Consider the following 20,202-nt stretch of genomic DNA (forward strand, 5'->3'; position numbering starts at 1 on the left):
AAGATTCATTTTCCTCCAAGAATTTTTGTGAAGACAAGAGTAAATCAAAGATGTAAAAATACTGTGAAGAAATTAAAAGTAAACATAAGATGTTGTTACTTTAATATATCATCTTCGAGAACACATTGAACATCACATTCTAGGCAAACAAGATAATTAGCTATACCCCATATACCCTCCACTTCTTGTCTAACAGTACCTTTGCACATACTTTTCTCTTGAATTACAATGCCCACATATGCTCCCAGAATCTACTTGCTAAATTCTGCCTATCCATCAAAAGCCAGATCATATTTCAGTATATTAGATGAATTCCTTAGAATCTCTGATTTCTGTCATACTTCTGGTCAAACACCACCATCTATTAAATCTTTCCTGATCCCCACATAGTTGTTAGTGCCTCCTCTCTAAATTCTCCTATACTTATATTGCATAAACACATATTATCTCTCCTGAAAGAATACAGACTCCTAAGCTAATTTACTTATTCAGTGCCATACCAATCAAACAACCAAAAAATTATTTTATAGAGTTAGAAAAAATAATAACAAGATTCATTTGGAAAAACAAAAGGTCCAGAATATCAAAGGAACTAATGAAAAGAAATGCAGGGGAAGGTGGCCTAGCAATTCCAAATCTTAAACTGTATTATAAAGCAGCAATCATCAAAACTGCTTGATACTGGCTAAGAAATAGGGAGGTGGATCAGTGGAATAGGTTAAATATGCAAGACACAGTAGTCAATAACTATAGTAATCTATTATTTGATAAACCCAAAGACCCCAGCTTCTGGGATAAAAACCCACTCTTTGAAAAAAACTGCTGGGGGGAATGGAGCCAAGATGGCAGAGTGAAAGCAGTGACTTGCTTGAGCTCTCCCCCAAACCCCTCCAAATACTCATAAAAAATGGCTCTAAACAAATTCTGAAGCAGCAGAACCCACAAAAAGACAAAGTGAAACAAATTTCCAGCCCAAGACAACCTGGATGATTGATCAGAAAGGTGTATCACGCAGGGCTGGGAGTGCAGCGTGGGCACGCAGGCCTCAGCAAACCTGGAGCAGGCCTCAGAGGACTGAATTGTGGGCAGCTGTGGAGGTTTCCAGACTCCTCAATCCACGAATGCCAAAGACAACTTAGAAGGTCAGTGGGAAAAGTCTGTTTCTGTTGGTGGTCAGAGAGGAAGGCGGGGTTTCAGCTCCATTCCCCAAGAGCCTGGCCCTGCGGGGGGCAGCTGCTTCCCCAGCTTCCAGCCCACAGACTGAGGGGGAATCCAGTGGCTGATCAGAGAGGGACTGTAGGGATCTCTTTGCCAGTGCTGAGGCAGGAATCTCTTGCTTTGCCCGTGTGTGGATCTGGGTCACAGTTCTGGGAAGCGGTGCTGGGGTGAGGAGGAGTGCTGGCGTGGTGGAGCTTGTAGTGGTTATGGAGAGGAATCCCTCCTCACAGTTACAGAAACGGAAAGGAATACTTGTGGTCATAGGCCAGGAAAGGAGTAAACACCTCGCCCCTTATCATACCACCTTAGAAGAACTGAAAATTTACAGGTCCCTACAAGTAGCTCTGAAAACAGCTATACAAACCCCTGAAGCTTGGGACAGTACATTCTCCACATTGGAAGCAGACTGTTACCTTAACAAAGAGTTTAAAACTCAAGTAATTGGCTGGGATCATGAGCAAGCAGCACAAAAACAGTCAGACTATATTATCTTACTTTGGTGAAAAAGAAGATCAAAATATACAAACAGAAGAAGACAACAAAATCAAAGCTCCTACATCCAAAGCCTCCAAGAAAAATATGAATCAGTCCCAGGCCTTGGAAGAGCTCAAAAGGGATTTTGAGAAGCAAGTAAGGGAAGTAGAGGAAAAACTGGGAAGAGAAATGAGAGTGATGCAAGAAAATCATGAAAAACAAGTCAACAGCTTGCTAAAGGAGACCCAAAAAATACTGAAGAAAATAACACCTTAAAAAAAGCCTAACCCAAATGGCAAAAGAGGTCCAAAAAGCCAATGAGGAGAAAAATGCCCTAAAAAGAAAAATTGGAAAATTGGAAAAGGAAGTCCAAAAGATTACTGAAGAAAATACTTCCTTAAAAATTAGAATAGAGCAATTGGAAGCTAGTGACTTTATGAGAAATCAAGACACTGTAAAACAAATCAAAAGAATGAAAAATTAGAAAACAATGTGAAATATCTCATTGGAAAAACAACTGACCTGGAAAACAGATCCAGGAGAGACAATTTAAAAATTATTGGACTATCTGAAAGCCATGATCAAAAAAAGAGCCTAGACATCATCTTTCAAGAAATTATCAAGGAAAACTGCCCTGATATTTAGAACCAGAGGGCAAAATAGAAATTGAAAGAATCCACAGATCTCCTCCTGAAAGAGATCCCAAAGGAAAACTCCTAGGAATATTGTAGCCAAATTCCAGAGTTCCCAGAAAATATTACAAGCTGCCAGAAGGAAACAATTCAAGTACTGTGGAAACACAATCAGGATAACACAAGATTTAGCAGCTTCTACATTAAAGGACCTCAGGGCATGGAATATAATATTCCGGAGGGCAAAGGCCATAGGATTACAACCAAGAATCACCTACCCAGCAAAACTGAGTATAATCCTTCAGGGGGAAAAATGGTCATTCAGTGAAATAGAGGACTTTCAAGCATTCCTGATGAAAAGACCAGAGCTAAACAGAAAATTTGACTTTCAAATACAGGACTCAAGTGGAACATGAAGAGGTAAACAGGAAAGAGAAATCATAAGAGACTTATTAAGATTGAATTGTTTACATTCCTGCATGGAAAGATGATATTTGTAACTCATGAGAACTTTGTCAGTATTAGGATAGTTGAGGGAAAAAAATTGTATGTATGTATATATAGATAGATAGAGGGCACAGGGTGAGTTGAAGATTAAGGGGTCATATCTGGAGAATAAAATTAAGGGATGAGAGAGAATGATACTCGGAGAAGAAAGGGAGAGGTAGAATGGGGTAAATTATCTCACAAAAAAAAACAGAAAAGAAAAGTCTCTCACAGTGGAGGGAAAACAGGGGAAGGTGAGAGGGAATGAGGGAATCTTATTCTCATAGGATTTGGCTTAAGGAGGAATAACATACACATTCAATTGGTATGGAAATCTGTCTTACCCTACAGGAAAATAGGGGGAGAAGGGGACAAGAGAGCAGGGGGTGATAGAGAGGAGGGCAGATTGGGAAAGGGGTAATCAGAAGTAAATACTTCTGAGGAGGACAGGGTCAAAAGAAAGAATAGAATAATGGGAGGGCAGGATAGGATTAAGGGAAATAGAGTTACTTTTTCACAACATGTCTACTAAGGAAGTGTTTTGCAAAACTGCACATGTACAACCTATACTGAGTTGCTTGCCTTTTCAATGAGGGTGGGTGGGGAGGGAGGAAGGGAGAAAATTTGGAACTCAAAGTTTTAAAAACTCATGTTTTAAAAAAATGTTTTCACACGCAACTGGGAAATAAGAAATACAGGAAATGGGGGTACAGAAGTCTATCCTGCTCTACAGGAAAATAGAAGGAGAAGGGGATAAGAGAAGGGAGGGGGGAGAGATAGAAGAGAAGGCAGACCAGGGGAAGGGGTATTCAGAATGCATGCCATCTTGGGGTGGGGGGAGAGGTGAGAAATTTGGAACTCAAAAACTTGTGGAAGTGAAAAAAAATATTAAAAAAAAATTTTTTAAAAAGAAAAAAGAAAAAAACTGCTGGGAAAACTGGAAAAGAGTATGGCAGAAACTAGGCATAGACCCAAATCTCACACCATATACCAAAATAAAGTCAAAATGGGTTCATGACTTAGATATAAAGGCTGATACCATAAGTAAGCCGGGAGAACAAGGAATAGTTTACCTATCAGATCTATGGAGAACAGAAGAATTCATGACCAAACAGGAGATAGAGAACATTATGAAAAGCAAAATGGATAATTTTGATTACATTAAATTGAAAAGTTTTTGCACAAACAAAGCCAATGCAACTAAGATTAGAAGGAAGGGAGAAAATCGGGAAAGAATTTTTACAACCAGTCTCGCTGATAAAGGCCTCATTTCTAAAATATATAGAGAATTAAGACAAATTTATAAGAACACAAGCCATTCAACAATTGATAAATGGTCAAAGAATATGAACAGACAGTTCTCAGAAGAAGAAATTAAAGCCATCTATAGTCACATGAAAAAATGCTCTAAATCGTTATTGATTAGAGAAATGCAAATCAAAACAACTCTGAGGTACCACATCACCACATCACACCTATCAGAGTGGCCAACATGACAAAACAGGAAAATGATAAATGCTGGAGAAGATGTGGGAAAATTGGAACACTAATACATTGTTGGTGGAGTTGTGAAATGATCCAACCATTTTGGAGAACAATTTGGAATTATGCCCAAAGGGCTACAAAGATGTGCATACCCTTTGATCCAGCAATAGCATTTCTAGGGCTATGTCCCAAAGAGATCAAACAAATGGGAAAAGGACCCACATGTACAAAAACATTCATAGCAGCTCTTTTTGTGGTGGCAAAGAATTGGAAATTGAGAGGATGCCCATCAACTGGGGAATGGCTGAGCAAGCTGTGGTATATGAAATGTAATGGTATACTATTGTGCTATAAGAAATGATGAACAGGCTGACTTCAGAAAAACCTGGAAAGACTTATATGGTCTGATGCTGAGTGAAGTGAGCAGAACCAAGAGGACTTTGTACACAATAACAGCCACGTTATGCAATGACTAAGATTGTTAAACTGAACCCGTCTCAGCATTATGAGGATCTAAGACATCTCGAGAGGCCTCGGGATGAAAAATGCTGTCCACATCCAAAGAAAGAACTATGGAAGTTGAATCACTATCAATTATTTTTACCTTCTGTTGAGTTTTGTTTCATCTTTCTGATGGTTCCTCCTATTGGTTTTAATTTTTACTTCCAACTTCACTAATGTGAAAATATGTTTAATGGGTATGTAAATGTAAAGCCTATATCAGATTGTATGCCGTCGGGGGGGGGAGGAAGGGGGAGAAAAATTATCAACTCAAAAGCATATGGAAGTGATTGCTGATAAATCAAAATAAATTAATAAAAAAAAAGAAAGAATATAGACTCCTTGAGGGAAGGGACTGTTTCATTTTTCTTTGTACCTACAGTAGCTAATAGTACCTTTCACACAGTAGGCATTTAGTAAATATTTTTTGAGTTCCTCCAGCAACTACCTCTCAAAAAAACCTCATCTTCATTTTGTGTGTATAAATACACACACACACACACACACACACTTTTAGAATTGCTTCCCCTGATGGAAGCTGCTTGAGGGCAGGGATGGTTCCATTTTTTTTACATCTGTTAAAACCCTGATACCTAGCACAATTCCTGGTATATAATAAACGTCTGAAAATGCTTACTGATGGACATGCTCTTTCCTTCTAACCTCCTAGAACGCTCTGTGCCTTTCTTATGTGTTTAAATTTCTATTTGTATCAGAGTTATTTGTACATCTGCTTTTACTACATAATATGCCCTGTGAAGGCCAACTGTCTTGTTTATCATTGTATCTCTTCAGTGCCTTGTAGAAAAATTCTGCACATAGTGGGAACTTAATAATGCATTGCATTTATTGAAAATATAATTTTAAAAATGATACTATAAATCAGATTCATTTTAATTCAATTTTAAAAGCATTGATTATACACCTGTAATATGCAAGGGCAGCTAGGTGGTGCAGTAGATAGAATGCCAAGCTTAGATTCAGGAAGACTCATCTTCATGAGTTCAAATCTGGCCTCAGACACCTACTAGCAGTGTAACCTGGGCAAGTCAACTTGTTTGCCTCAGTTTCCTCATCTGTAAAATGAGCTGGGAAAGGGAATGGCAAACCACTCCAGTATCTCTGCCGAGAAAACCCCAAATGGGGTCACAAAGAGTAAGACACGACTGAAAAACAAAAACATAATGAGCAAGGCACAGTACTGAGGCCTCAGGATGCAATGAGAAAATGAAAATCACTCCTTGCAGCTTGTATTCTACCAGGAAGAAGAAAAGAGTGAAGGAGATAAAAGAGGAAAATAAATAAATATGCATGTATATATGTATGTATACACCCGCATATCAATGTGAGATACAGTACAAAAAGCAATGGATCTGCAGTCAGAAAAACTCAACTAGAATCCTACTAGTCCACTTAGCATCCATGTGACTTGGGACAATTCACTTCTTTGGTCCTCAATTTCCTTATCTGTAAAATGGAGATGAAAAAGGGGAGAGTTGTACTATAATCTCTTAAGGTCCCTTCCAGCTCTAAACATTATGATCCATCCCACAATCTTAAGTAAATATAAGAGGCAGCAGGGCATAGTAAAAAAAAGCATACTTTAGTAATTTTTAAAAAATAATCAAATAATAAAATCAGAATCAAAAAATTTTTAGGGTTAAAAGAAACCCTACAAATTCCATAGTGGAAAATGAACTGGATCAGGAGACCTGGATTTAAGTCTCAGTTTTACCACACTCTAAGCTAAGTGACTTACTATGTTAAAGTCATTTTACTCTCCTGCTCCTCAATTTCCATGCTGTAAAACAAAAGAATTTTACTAATATGATCTCTTAAGATCTCTTCTAGTACTAACGTTTTATGTTTCTATAACCTCATCCAATTCTCTCATTTTATAGAAGATGATGCTGATTACTGAGATAAAAATTTGCCCAACGTTATTCAACCACTGTGATAGAAGGGAAGCCAAAATTAGGGAACGATAATTACTACAGTTCGGATAAAACATTAAAGTGCACTAAAGATGAATAATGTCAAACAAGGCTAAAACAGGAGGTTGAAGCCAGATTGTAGAGGGCCTTAAATATTTCCTAAGAGTTTGTATTTTATCATATAGCATATAAAAAGCAACTGAATTTTTTGGATTGATACAATCATACCTAAATATTAGGAAGATTATTTTGGTGTCTACATAAAGGATAGAGTGGAAGGGCAGAAGTTAGAATCAGGGGATTTCCAGCTCCAAAAACTATATATTTGATCCTAAGCAAGTAACAACTTTTATGAGCTTTAGTTTCTTCTGCAAAATGGGAGACTTACACTATTTAATTTCATAGGACTGTTATGAATTAAGTGCTTGCAAAAACATTAAAAGGCTGTATTACAATTGGTAGTGGAAGCAATAATAACGATGATGATAACAATGATAATATTAACGCTTTCATTATAGCTAGTGCAACAGACCATATGTATATACAAACTATCTGTGGTTGGTTTCAAAAGACCAATAACCCATCCAAAATTCAAAGCCAAAAGACATGTGTCAGCTGATTCTGAAAGAGAGCTAATAACAGTACAGATGTCACAGGTGCAGTTTTGAGACATTTCAGCTTAGAGACCTTGCTTTCATGGCTGCGAAAGGCATATAAAGCAGTTGAGCTTGTTCTCAATTGGACAGAGATTCTTGATTCTATTTTACTAACAACAAGTAATTACTGTGAGAAAAATACTAGATGGGAGTTCTATTCCAAGGTTTTATGACCTTGAGCAAGTCATTTAAACTTCAGTTTCACTATCACTATAATGAAGGTGGAACTGGGCTATAAGGAAAATATTACATGAACTATAAAAAGTACAAGGTAAACTATTTTTTAAACTAAATAGGCATTACGACCAAAGGTGGAACTTGAAAAGGACACTGGAGATCATCTACTATACCACTGCTAGCTAATAAATGGCAGCAACTCCTGGACTTCTGACCCCAAATCCAAATCTTTGCTCTATATTACAGCTACTACCAACCCAAGAAACTGAGAATTATGGAGGAATACAATATCAAATAAGGAAAGTGCTCTGAATATCACTGCGCTAGCATTATGATTTTTTCTATAGATATGAGATCTAAGATCAGAATTATATTATTTTACCAATATTTGGTTGAGAAATAGAGGATAATTATAATAAAAATAATTCTTGCGATACCTTACTAGCCTTCTCCTATCTCTACTTTTTGATAACTCCCTCCTTCAACTCCTAACTCTTAATTGTCTATCTTTTCCAGATTTACCTACCACTCCACCTGTCCCCCTGCCACGCAGGATGCTAAAATAGCAGATGGACTTTTAAAGAGGGTCAGAGTGGGTTAGCCCAACTTTCTGAGTGGACTTTGGTTCTTCCTAGTTTATTAATGACACTCCGCATTTGGATCTTGGGGGACAAAACTGACTAAGGCCCATTTTTAGTCCTGAAGGTTTCAGAGGTATCAGGTCTTAATGGAGCAAAATGGGTTTACCTTCAGATTTTAGCCTAAAGTTTTATTCAGAGAAGAGAGAATGGAACAAATCCCAAGCAAGGGAATCTGTTTCTAGTGTATCTATATTCAATAATAGTATTTACATGGCACTTTAAGGTTTGCAAACTGCTTTAACAAACATTTTCATAATAACCCTATAAGGTAGGTACTATTTATTATGCCTATTTTACTAATAATTGGAGACTGAAAGAAGTTAAGTGACTTATCCAGGGTAATACAGATAGTAAGTGTCTGAGGCAGAATTTGAACCCAGATCTTCCTAACATCAAGTACAATATTATTTGTTGCACCACCTAGCTACTTCCCTTAAGAATAGGTAGGAGTTATTTTTATTATTTGAAGGTTGTTTTTGCTTTTAAATTTTCATTGAGGTCTGACATAAGAACTAAAAGATACAAGGCTAATGCATTTGATTTAATTCAGTATTTATTGAGCACCTACTTTGTGCAATGGGTTGTGCTATATGCTGGGAACATGAGGTTAAAAATCAAGCAGTCTCTGCCCTGAAATAGCTTACATTCTAGTGGGGGATGATGTACAGGCACACAAGTAAACAAAAATATTTTAAAATTTTTATCGGAGTAAATACAGAACATATGCAAAAAAATACAGCATAATTTTAAGAGGTTGAGAACATTAATAAGATAGAGAAGACTGGGAAAGGCCATCTGTAGACTGTGGCACCTGAATTGTGCTTTGAAGGAAGCAAGAGATTCTAAGAGGCAGAGGTGAAAGGGAATATCTTCCAAAACTTATTTCCTTGTGTTCTTCCCTTATTAAAATGTAAGTTTTTTGAGAGCAAAGCCTGTCTTCATGTTTATATTTGTTTTGCCAGTGCCTGGCACATAAAGTTTCTGACTTGAAAGCTGGCCCTCTCTCTACTATACCATACTGCCTTTTCCAGGTTCATTTAAATCATTAAAACAAGCAAGTAGGCACTAAATAATTGGTCTTTAAATCACTCATTACAAACATGGGGCAATCTGTGCAAAAGTATAGAAGGAGGCAATGAAATGTTACATAAAAATAATTAGTAGGCTAGTTTGACTAGAATGAGAATGTGTGAAAGGATGTAATAAGAAATAATACTGAAAAGTCAGGTGATTATGGAGGACTTCAAACACCAGAATGAGAATTTGTCCTTTATGCTAGGAGCCACTGAGAATTTCTGAGTAAGGTAACATGGTCAGATTGTGTTCCAGGCATATCAACTTGGCAGTTGTGGAGAGAAGATGGACTGGAGATGGGAAAGACTGGAAAGTGGGAGAACTACTAAGAGGATCTCAACAACTAGTATATGTCTTCTTTGTATACAACTGTTTTCATGTTGTTTCCCTATAGGACTATGATCTCCTTGAGAGCAAGGGCTGTCTTTTTGCCTTTCTTTGTATCTCCCAGCACTGAACACAGTGCTTGGAACAAAGGAGGCACTGAAATGTTTACTAACTGAATTGGGGTAGAAGATATAGAAATGGAGAGAGAGGGACAGATGAGAAAGATGTGATGGAACTGAGAAGACTTTACGACTGAATAAATATGTGTTAAATATGGCAGAAGGAAGCATCAAGAATGACTCTCAGCTTGGGAGCCTAAGTGACTGGAAAAATGGTGGCACCCATAATAAAAACAAGGAAGTAAGGAAAACAGATAGGAATTGGGGGGGATAAAAGTATTGCAAATTTGGATATACTGAAGTATACTACTTTATCCCAAACATTCCTTCCACCCTGACACATACATATTCCATTTTGACTATTTTATCACAAGCTATATGTCTGAGCTGAAACAGTTTTTATATGTGTATTTATCAAGGAGAAACAAAAGCATGATAAACATAGCAGTAATGATGCATGCATCATTACAATAGGAATCATGTAACGTGATTTATTCAAACTTTTCAAAAATAATGAATATAGAACAGAAGGACTTGGCAAAAAGAAAGCAAAGCAAGTATGACAGAGAAGGTAATAGAATAATATCTAATTTAGGAAAGGGATTGAAACGGAAAGCAAATGGGAGAATCAAGTATAATTAAGATACATATTTTTGAGCATTGTTTCTCCACAGATTCTCTCTTTTTTCTAGTCCCTCTTAACTGCACCGTCTCTTTTCAAATTTGGTCTTAGCTCTAAAATTACCCTTTATGCACCACCCACACCATCTCTTCTTTTGGTGCCTAGAAATAATAGAAAAGAACCTTCAAAAGTGAACTCATGTGCATATTATGTTCACAAATACCAGTGTGAATTTTCCCCTTATGGTAGTTTTCCCCCATCATGAGATCAACTACACAAATCAATAACAGCCTGAGTTGTCTGGTTCAGCTGCTAAAAAATTATTTTTGCCAACCACATGCATTTTTCTAGTTTTCAAAACGGCCAAATGCCTTCACATGACATACAGAGAGAGTTAAGTATATTTTCTCTCATGCTGGAAAACGTCGGCCTAAAGTCATTTTTTTGGCATAACTTTTCATTCACTGCTAGAATTTGAGAACTTCTGAGACAGATGTTTTATCCAGAACACCTGTTATTCTCCTTGATCTTATTTTTCCACTCTTTAAATGTGGCAATAAAACCAAGAAATTAACCTTAAGCACATCCTTATGCTGCTAGTCCATTTTTTCTCACTTGCATCAAATATATTTTCAGTCTCACACTTCTGTACTGAGCCAGAGCTGTGAGGATAAGACTTAAAAAAGCCACAGAGGAACAATAAGAACCTTTTAAAAAAGAAAATTTACATCTACAATTTGTTTCTTTGCCAAGTTGGGACTTCTATATTGCTCTAGAATGGTTCCCATGCCCTACATAAATGTGGAAATATAATACTTTAAGAATAGTTCCTGAGAAGAAGAATATTTTTAAAACCACTTGAGGTATTAGGACTGTTTTACCTTTAAGTTAAAAACAAGTTAACAAATACAGCAACAAAAAATAAAATACATACCTCTGTGTGTTCATCTCTCTCATCTATAAGTCTTTTTAAATGTAATGCCATATTTTTCAAGAGTGGCTCAAGATCCTCTTGAGAAATATCAGTCACTTCCATCCACTGGAGATCAAATACATTTTCCTGATTGTGCGTTACCTTTCCAAAGCAAAAAATAATTTTAAAATGTAGTATTTAATGCTAAACTCTTCAATAAGAAAATAGTGGATAAATGTACCAAGTACCAAAGATCAGAAATCAGGAACAGAAGAAATTGGGAAAAACTATTTTTAAATTTACTTATTTCAAATTCAGATTTGCCTTCCATGTATCAATTGACAATAAAATAGCTAATACATAAGAATCAATTTAATTTTGCTACAGTATTAGCTCAATTATCAAACAACTAATCTAATAAAAATAAAATTAGCAAATCTAGTGGACCTGAATATATTTGAAATGCACACGTCAAAAAGTCACTATAAAGAGATGATTTCAACTGAGTATGTTTTTAAAATAAATTTTTAAGGATTTACTTTACAAATTACATTCATAACATCTCTTCATAACATCTCTGTTGAAGGTGATCACACTAATATTCAAAAGTAAAAAGCTGCAAATCTTCTACAATAAATTATGTTATTATATTTGAAAAGCTAAACTTTTTTTGGGGGGGGGCAATTAGGATTAAGTGACTTGCCCAGGGTCACACAGCTAGTAAGTGTCAAGTGTTTGGTTGGAGGCCAGATGTGAACTCAGATCCCTCCTGACCTCAGGGCTGGTACTCTACCCACTGTGTCACCTAGCTGCCCCTAAAAAGCTAGACTTTTATGAAGAGCATAAAGAACTCTAAAGAACTTATGTAACATATCAGCATTTAAATTTAAATTTAATTTTTTTTGAATCAGAGATTTCCTTGGTATAGGGAATTCCTGATGAGGAAACTTCAAGAAATGTTCATTGGCTCCTGCAACTTGGAAGTCCTAGAAACTTGGGAGTAATTGAGAGGTCAGTATGAACTATTTGAGAATAGGGGCTGTCTTGCCTATTTGTGAATTCAAAATCCAGCACACTTAGCACAATGCTTTCCACACAGTGACCACTTATTAAATGCTTTTTCATTCAGTCAGTCATTCGTTTCATTCATGTTAGGATCGCAAAGCTAGTATATCAAAGATGGGACTAGAACCCAGATTTCCCTGAGTCAGAGGCCAGGACCTGTCCTAGTGGACATGATGTTTCTCCTCACTTGCATTTTTAAAAAATGAAAGCTTAATCAAAATCTATAACATCAACCAGTTTCACTTTGGGAAAATGAAAATAGGAGGTATACAGGATGGTAAAACACAAAGACCTAATGACCTGGTATTTTAGAATTCAGCTAGCTTTCTTTCTTTCTTTCTTTCTTCTTTCTTTCTTTCTTTCTTTCTTTCTTTCTTCTTTTTATTTTTTATTTTTGGTGAGGCCATTAGGGTTAAGAGACTTGCCCAGAGTCACACAGCTAGTGAGTGTTATATGTCTGAGGCCAAATTTGAACTCAGGTCCTCCTGACTCCAAGGCCAGTGATCTATCTACTCCACCACCTAGCTGCCCCTAGAGTTCAGTTCTGACAGCAAAATTTACCATCTTTCCTTTTCACAATTCTTAGGACAATATCATTATAAAGGAATACATGATTTTTACATTTTCTGGAAAATGTATACTAATTTTAACTGTTACTTTTATATACATATACACCATATTATCACATGGATAAGAAATTTAGGAGTTGCTTTTATAATTATTCATCAATAAGTAATAGACCAGGTAGGTGTGGAATGCTCAGTATCTTTAAAAAACTGTCTCCTCTTTAGTACAATGGTTCAAATTTAGAACACATTTTCCCCCAAAAGTAGACACAGTATAAACTATTTTCTTGCTTTCAGTACTACTGAAGGTAGAGAAGTTAAGATTTGAGATGCCTCAGAAATTTTAGGATGCACTTCAGCAGTTTTCAGAAAATAATCACTCACCATCCTTAACAGGTGGCACTGCTCAAATTATTCACTATGAGGTAAGTCTTTATACTAAACATGTATTTTAAATTACAAAAATATGGATGGCAGTATCATATAAAATAGTCAGGGGTTAAGACAAAATTATGACAAAAATTTCAAAATAGCAGTGGAAATGCTGAAAAGCAATTACTCAATAATCTCATGAACTATACTTATTATGTCAGGCAGGTAGGAAAAATAGTGTTGATGAAAATAACGGGTTAGCAACCAGATAAATGCTGAATGTTATTCTCATATTAAAAGCATTTAAAATCTGAACACTGGGGCAGCTAGGTGGCGCAGTGGATAAAGCACTGGCCCTGGAGTCAGGAGGGCCTGAGTTCAAATCCGATCTCAGCCCAGACACTTGACACTAGCTGTGTGACCCTGGGCAAGTCACTTAACCCCACTGCCTCACCAAAAAAAAAAAAAAAAGAAAAGAAAAAAAAGAAAAAGAAAAAGAAAATAAAGTCCAAACATTACTGACATGAAGTTGTTAAGTGTGTATCTTCATTTGTAAAACAAATACAAATACCTGGTAGCTGAGAAGCTATTCAACTTAAAGCCTAAAAAAACTCAATTGAGTTAAAAGCAAACATGGAGCACATTAAAGCAAGACTGGCTGGTACTAAAGATTTGTGTGAACAAGTGCTATCTAATTTAGAATTGATATACAGAAAATATGTACCATGGCTATATTGTTCATACTTTTATTTTCATATATTTAGATATTACCAGAAATTACTGAATTAGCGGGTAATGGCAGCAAAAAGTGAAAGTAGCACTAAATAAGCAGTATTGAAATGGAAATTAGTGAAAATGCCTATAATTCAAAATAAACATTATGTAACGACACCAGTGTTTATATTGTTATTTCAGATACTTTTTAAAATCAAAGAGAAGTCATAATTCTTATTAAAATTACAGAAATCAGCATTAGTGCTTTTAACATTATGGACAAATAGTTGAATTTTAATTTGTGAAATACACTGAAATACAAGGCATTATTGTGTTAGGTTTCAATGTAATCTGAAAAGTACATGATGAATTTGTTGAAACTGACTTCCAAAAGCTATTTATAAATTGTTCACAAGTATACCTGTGACCTTACACTTTTCCATAGCAACTCTACTTTGGAAGTGTTGAGAAAATTATTCTTTGCTGTTTTTAATCTTGGATGTTCAACTACAGTGTTTAACCTATTTTCTTAGCTGTACCATATTTTTCTCTGTACCATATTTTTCTCTGTTATGTTTGTAAGTAGTTTAATCTATACCATATTAAATTTTTTCTTTTCCTGTAGTTAAGTTGAAGAGAATAATGTATTGATCAACTGATGTATCTCTCAAAATACCAATTTCTTTAATTTTTTAAATTTTTCTTTAACTTTCTTAATTAATTACTATCCACAGAACTCAGCACTCTTGTAAAAAATAGTATCATCAAAAGTAAATATTACAGTGTCTAGAAACTATATGTCCTATTGGTAAATATTTCCTTTATGTTTGCTTGGCTGTGCCAACTTGATATGATTTATAGAACATTTTCAATAATCACTGATATCTTAGTAAATATTTAAATCTGAGTGTATAATAAAAGCTGTAACTTACTATCAAAAGAGCAGTCAAAAAAGAAGACAAGCAAGTAGGATTCAAGGGTATACCACATATATTAATTATCTTTCTAATGCTATGAAGTTCTTAAAATCAGAAGCACTCCATCATGGGTAACGTTGCTGTGAGCAAATTTTTTTTTTCATTTTTCATGCTCTTCAAAAATATAGATTCTTTTCCAATCTCTTCATGACTTTTAGTACTCACCATACTGAAAAACATATGTATCATACACATACTTTAACCTTGCTAACTAAGATAATCAATTATGATTTTTCCCAAAAGTCAAGAAGGTTCTACAAACTTCATGTTAAAAATGAATGACAGTCATTCAACAAAATAAACTGCGTGAAGAAATACAAAACTAAGCTAATTACCTGTTGAATGTGTGCGGCAACTGCTGCTTTTGTGTCAAAATCTAAACCTTGGATTCGTTCAATGAATTCTTCTTTCTTCTGACACTAAAATAAATGAATAAATGTTCATACCTTTAAAGTATTCTTCAATGTCATTATAAACTAAGCACCAGCAAGATGATTTAATTTGGAGTGGTAGTGTGAGATTTGTCTCACTGAATATTGATGAATCGTTTGGTATACTTACCTAATAAAGAAGCATTTAGAAATGTAGTACTTTATAAAAGTACAGGGTATAAAAATATATTGAGGGAAAAAAAAACAGAAAACACACACAACTTTCATTAGGAAAATTCCAAAGTGGGCAGTCTTTACACAACCCTTCTGGTGAGGTCAGTATAATATTATTATCCTAACTTTGCAAACAGAAAAGTAGAGACACAAGAACTTGTTTCAGAGCGGAGAAATTACTTGCCAAAAAATACACAGTGAGTCAGTGGCAGAGCTCGGAACAGAGCCAAGATGCCTGACTTTCAGTCACTGGTTATAACCAACAATGTAGCTTTTCTTCTCAGAATTTTTTTAAAAAATCTTTAACTTCAGGCCTGTAATCCACAGTAATATTTTAAGTTACCATATTTTATCCATATCAGAAAGAAATCACATACCTACTTGTGGCATAGTTTAACATTAACATAGTTAACAAAATTAACACTACCTTATTTTGTAACACCAATAAATTACTGAAGGTAAATATTTTAAAATTCAACTTTATTTTAAAGCCCATATTCCTTTTCTCATGCCTCCTCCTTTGCTCACCCTGAAAGGAAAACTAAAGTCATTATAAACATGTGTAGTTACAGAAAAAAAAAATTCCTGCACTGGTCATGTTCACTTCACTTTGCATCAGTTCGTACAAGAATTCCTATGCTTCTCTCCATCATTTGCCACATTATAATACATACTATAACTGTATTAATTGGTCACTCCCCAACTGATGGACACCACAGAGCTTTCTTATTCTTTGTTAGTGAAAAAACAGCTAAGAAAATTTTTATACGTGGGTCCTTCCTTTTCCTCTTTTTTTGATCTCTATGGGGGTGCAGAACTAGTAGCAGTATTGTTGGGTCATACAGTATGCATAGTTTAATAGTTTTGGGGGACATAGTTCAAAACTGCTTTCCAGAATAACTGGACTAGATCATAGTTCTACCAACAATGTACCTGTTTTTCCACAGCCCTTTCAGCATTCTGCATTTTCCCTGCCATCTGTGCCAATCTGATGGGTGTGAAGTGGTACCTCAGAGTTGTTTTGTTGTTTTTTTTAGTGAGCATTTCTCCAAGACATTCCTAACCTACTCCCTTGTGGAAGCTGAAGGTCCAAAGGTGTTAACACATGTCTTCAGATATTTTCAATGTACTGATCAGTTATGCTTTCTTTTTCCTCTCTAAAAAATATTATTTGTCATATGGGATGTCTCTCTGGGAGCAAATAGTATGGCAATGTAATAAAAAGAAAATACCAATAAGAACGTATTTTTTTTAAATTTGCATTTCTCTAATGATTAGTGCCTTAGAACATTTTTTTATATGGTTATCGATAGCTTGGATTTCTTATGAAAACTGCCTGTTCATATTCTTGGACCATTTATTTGGGCAATGGCTTTTATTCTTATAAATTTGAATCATATTTCAGAAATGAGACCTTTATTAGACAAACGTGATGCAACTATAATAACCTACTGGTGGGTCTCCCTGACACAAGCCTCTTGTCCATCCTCCATTCCTCTGTTCAAGTGATCTTCCTAAAACACAGATCTGGCTGTATCACCCCTTTGCTCAATAAACTGTAGTGGCTCCCTATCATCTCCAGAATCAAATATAAAATCCTCTATAAAATCCTGTGTTTTGAGGCCTACACAGCCTCAACCTTTCCAGTTTTCTTATTCCTTACTTTTCCCTCACTCCCTACTTCCCATCATCTGTGATCCAATGACACTGGCATCCTTGCCAAAACTCCATCTCCCAGCTCTTGACAATTTCACTGAATGTCTCCCATGTACAGAATGTTCTCCTTCCTCATCTCCAACTCCCGAATTCCCTGATCTCTCCTAGGTTGCAGCTAAAATCCTAGCTTCTCCACGAAACCCTTCCTAATCCCTTTCAACTGTAGTTTCTTCCCTCTTGATTATTTCAATTTATCTTGTATATAATTTGTTTGTACTCCATTGTTTACGTGTTGTCTTCTTCACTAGACTGTGGGCTCCTGGAAAGCAAAGAGTTGCTTTTACTGTTTTTTATATCCTCACTGCTCAGCACAATACCTGGCACACAGCAGGACTTAATAAATGTTTAAAGATGGACTGACACAGTTCCTATTTGTGTGTTGGTGGGTAGACTCCCAAATATTTTATACTATATGTAGTTATTTTAAATGGAATTTCTTTTTCTAGCTCTTCTTGATGGATTTTTTGGTAATATACAGAAATGCAGATGATTTACATCCGTTTAATTTTATATCCTGCAGTTTTGCTAAAGTTGTTAATTGTTTCAGTTAGTTTTTTAGTTGACTTTCCTCCTTTCCTCTGCAAAAAGTGGTAATTCTGTTTCCTCTTTGCCTACACTTAGTCTTTCTGAAGGTAAATATTAAGAATTTACACAAGGGTACATATGTATACTCAGTGAATTACAGACATCTAATCCTGGAAAGAATAATGAATTTAGAGTCATGGTACCTCAGTAAAAAGGAAGCTTGGCTACCAATCAGTGGGGCCTAAATCAAATCACCTAAGCGCTTGCTGGGCCTTGGTTCTTTATCCTTATGTATGATGTGCCCCTTTTATACGTTAGCAAGTTGTAGAACATAAAGGCCAAGACAAAAACAATGAGACATAAGTATCTGAGGTATTCCACACCACTTGCAGATGAGGTCCTCTGAGTAACTCAACTGCACGTGAAAAGGATAGGCTATAACTCTCCCACTTCTTGCCTGAGAGGTAACAAACCTCAGAATCAAGGACCTAAGGCAGAACCCTAGAGATGAAAACCCCAAGGCAAGACTCTCTTTCCTTTCTGAAAGAACAGTAGCATCCAGTACAGTAACTGTCATCAGTAACTGTCATCCAAATCAGAGGCTGGAAGTAGTAGAGACTATAGCTGCCAGCCTAGGAAATCTAGCATATTAAACTAATCTTGCAGAGATGTCATGCCATGGAGCCATTCTGGCCTACAATACCATACCTTGCAATGAATTTTTAAAGAACTCTCCAGGAACAGAAAGGACCAACTACATATACACACACATGTGGCTCACTACCCTGGTACTTTATGCCCATTATCCCACACTATGGATGCCAAGTATATTTTTGGGATAGATAGCCCAGGTATTCCAGGGGGAACACTTTTAACTATTATTCTTACTGTGCATTTGACTAAGTGCCTTTGCTAAGGAGCTAAAACCACTGGCTGATTATTAAAGTGAAGTGTAAGAGTGAACACTTGTGAGTTACTGTGTTGGATGGTATATCTCCTCAAGGTTACCCAAAGAACCAGAGGCAGCAGTTGTGCCTCTGAGGACTCAACCTTCTAGTTTAACTACAAATTTGGAGGAGTAGCCTGGGAGTACAGAGGCTATAATTACATAAGGGGGCCCTTGGTTTTCCTGATTGGTGAGAGCCTCTTACACCAAGCTGGTTCCAGATCCAATTATGCTTTTTCATTCCAGTCATTTTTCATCCTGCGCCTGCAAATACATCTTCCTCCTATTCTCTTTCCATCTCTTGATTTGGGAAATGCAATCTCACTATTATTGGTTCCACATTACTATATTCCATTAACTGCCCTACATTCCATTAACCATTCCAGCTATCTTCCAGACCAAGATATCTTTGTCTAGACATCAATCCATTATATGTTGTCTCCTCCTACTGAAATGTAAGCTCCTTATGGGCAGGCACAGAATCCTGCTTTTGTTTTTGTAACCTCTATGCTTATTAGCATAATGGCTGGCACACAGTAAACACTTAATAAATACTTGCTCATTTATTCATTTATTATCTGAACTAGATAACCTCTTGAGTAGCTAGGTGGTAAAGTGGATAGAGTGTCAGGCCTGGAATCAGGAAAAGCTAAGTCCAAATCTGGTCTCAGACACTTCCTAGGTGTGTGACCCTGGACAAGTCACTTAATCCTGTTTGCCTCAGTCTCCTCATCTATAAAATGAACTGAAAAAGGAAATGGCAAACCACTCCAGTATCTTTGTCAAGAAAACCCCAAATGGAGTCACAAAGAGTTGGACAGGACTGAAACAAACTAACAACAAAAAAAGATAACTTATAAGATCCTATCAGTAATAATTAAATTGACTGACATACAATAAACCTTACCACTTTTTACATCTTATATAACTTTTGCTTTGCAATATGTCCTTTGCTTGTTTGATAGAATTTGGCACCGAGTTCATAAGACTGACACATACTGCATACTCATATTGTGAAATCACACCTTTATTCTATTATATGTTAAATATATCTTTGATGAACAGTCCACTTTTTTCAAGTATAGTCTCCCAGCAGAATTTAAATCAGGCAAGTTCCTAGGCCACAGAAGCATGTTGATCTTAATATCTTAGATATGCTTCTTAATCTTTGTGTTGCATGATACAAGATTACGTTGCAATATTCCATCTCAATTTGGCTATTTCTATAATTCTGCTTCTAAGTAACACAACATATTTATCAGAACTCATCATTCCCTTAAATGGGACAAGACTTTCAGGCCTACAGAATGAAGAAGTTCCCAAATACTTTTTAGCACGGAAGTTTTACAGTCTGAAGATGTCCAGATGTTATAGGCTCAGAGAGGCTTTTCCTGAAAATGGTCTAGGAATAGTCTGAATGAAAGTGAACTAAAAACTGCATTTTTCTAATCTTCAGC

General features: G+C 36.0%; 1 protein-coding gene across 11 annotated transcripts in view; it reads right to left on the minus strand.

Moving 5' to 3' along the window:
* CCDC88A (coiled-coil and HOOK domain protein 88A) overlaps positions 1-20,202 on the minus strand; it is a 167,423-nt gene that overhangs the window by 85,648 nt on the left and 61,573 nt on the right. For all 11 annotated transcript variants that reach the window (XM_020996210.2, XM_020996207.2, XM_020996209.2 and 8 more), the window contains exons 6-7: positions 15,289-15,372; positions 11,281-11,421 (exon numbers count right to left, since the gene is read on the minus strand). In XM_020996210.2, coding sequence (XP_020851869.1) covers positions 11,281-11,421; positions 15,289-15,372 — 225 coding nt within the window. The remainder of the gene's footprint in view (positions 1-11,280; positions 11,422-15,288; positions 15,373-20,202) is intronic.

This window comes from Phascolarctos cinereus, unplaced genomic scaffold (genome assembly GCF_003287225.1).
Source record: "Phascolarctos cinereus isolate Bilbo 61053 unplaced genomic scaffold, phaCin_HiC Scaffold_2;HRSCAF=192, whole genome shotgun sequence".
NCBI classification, from domain to species: domain Eukaryota; kingdom Metazoa; phylum Chordata; class Mammalia; order Diprotodontia; family Phascolarctidae; genus Phascolarctos; species Phascolarctos cinereus.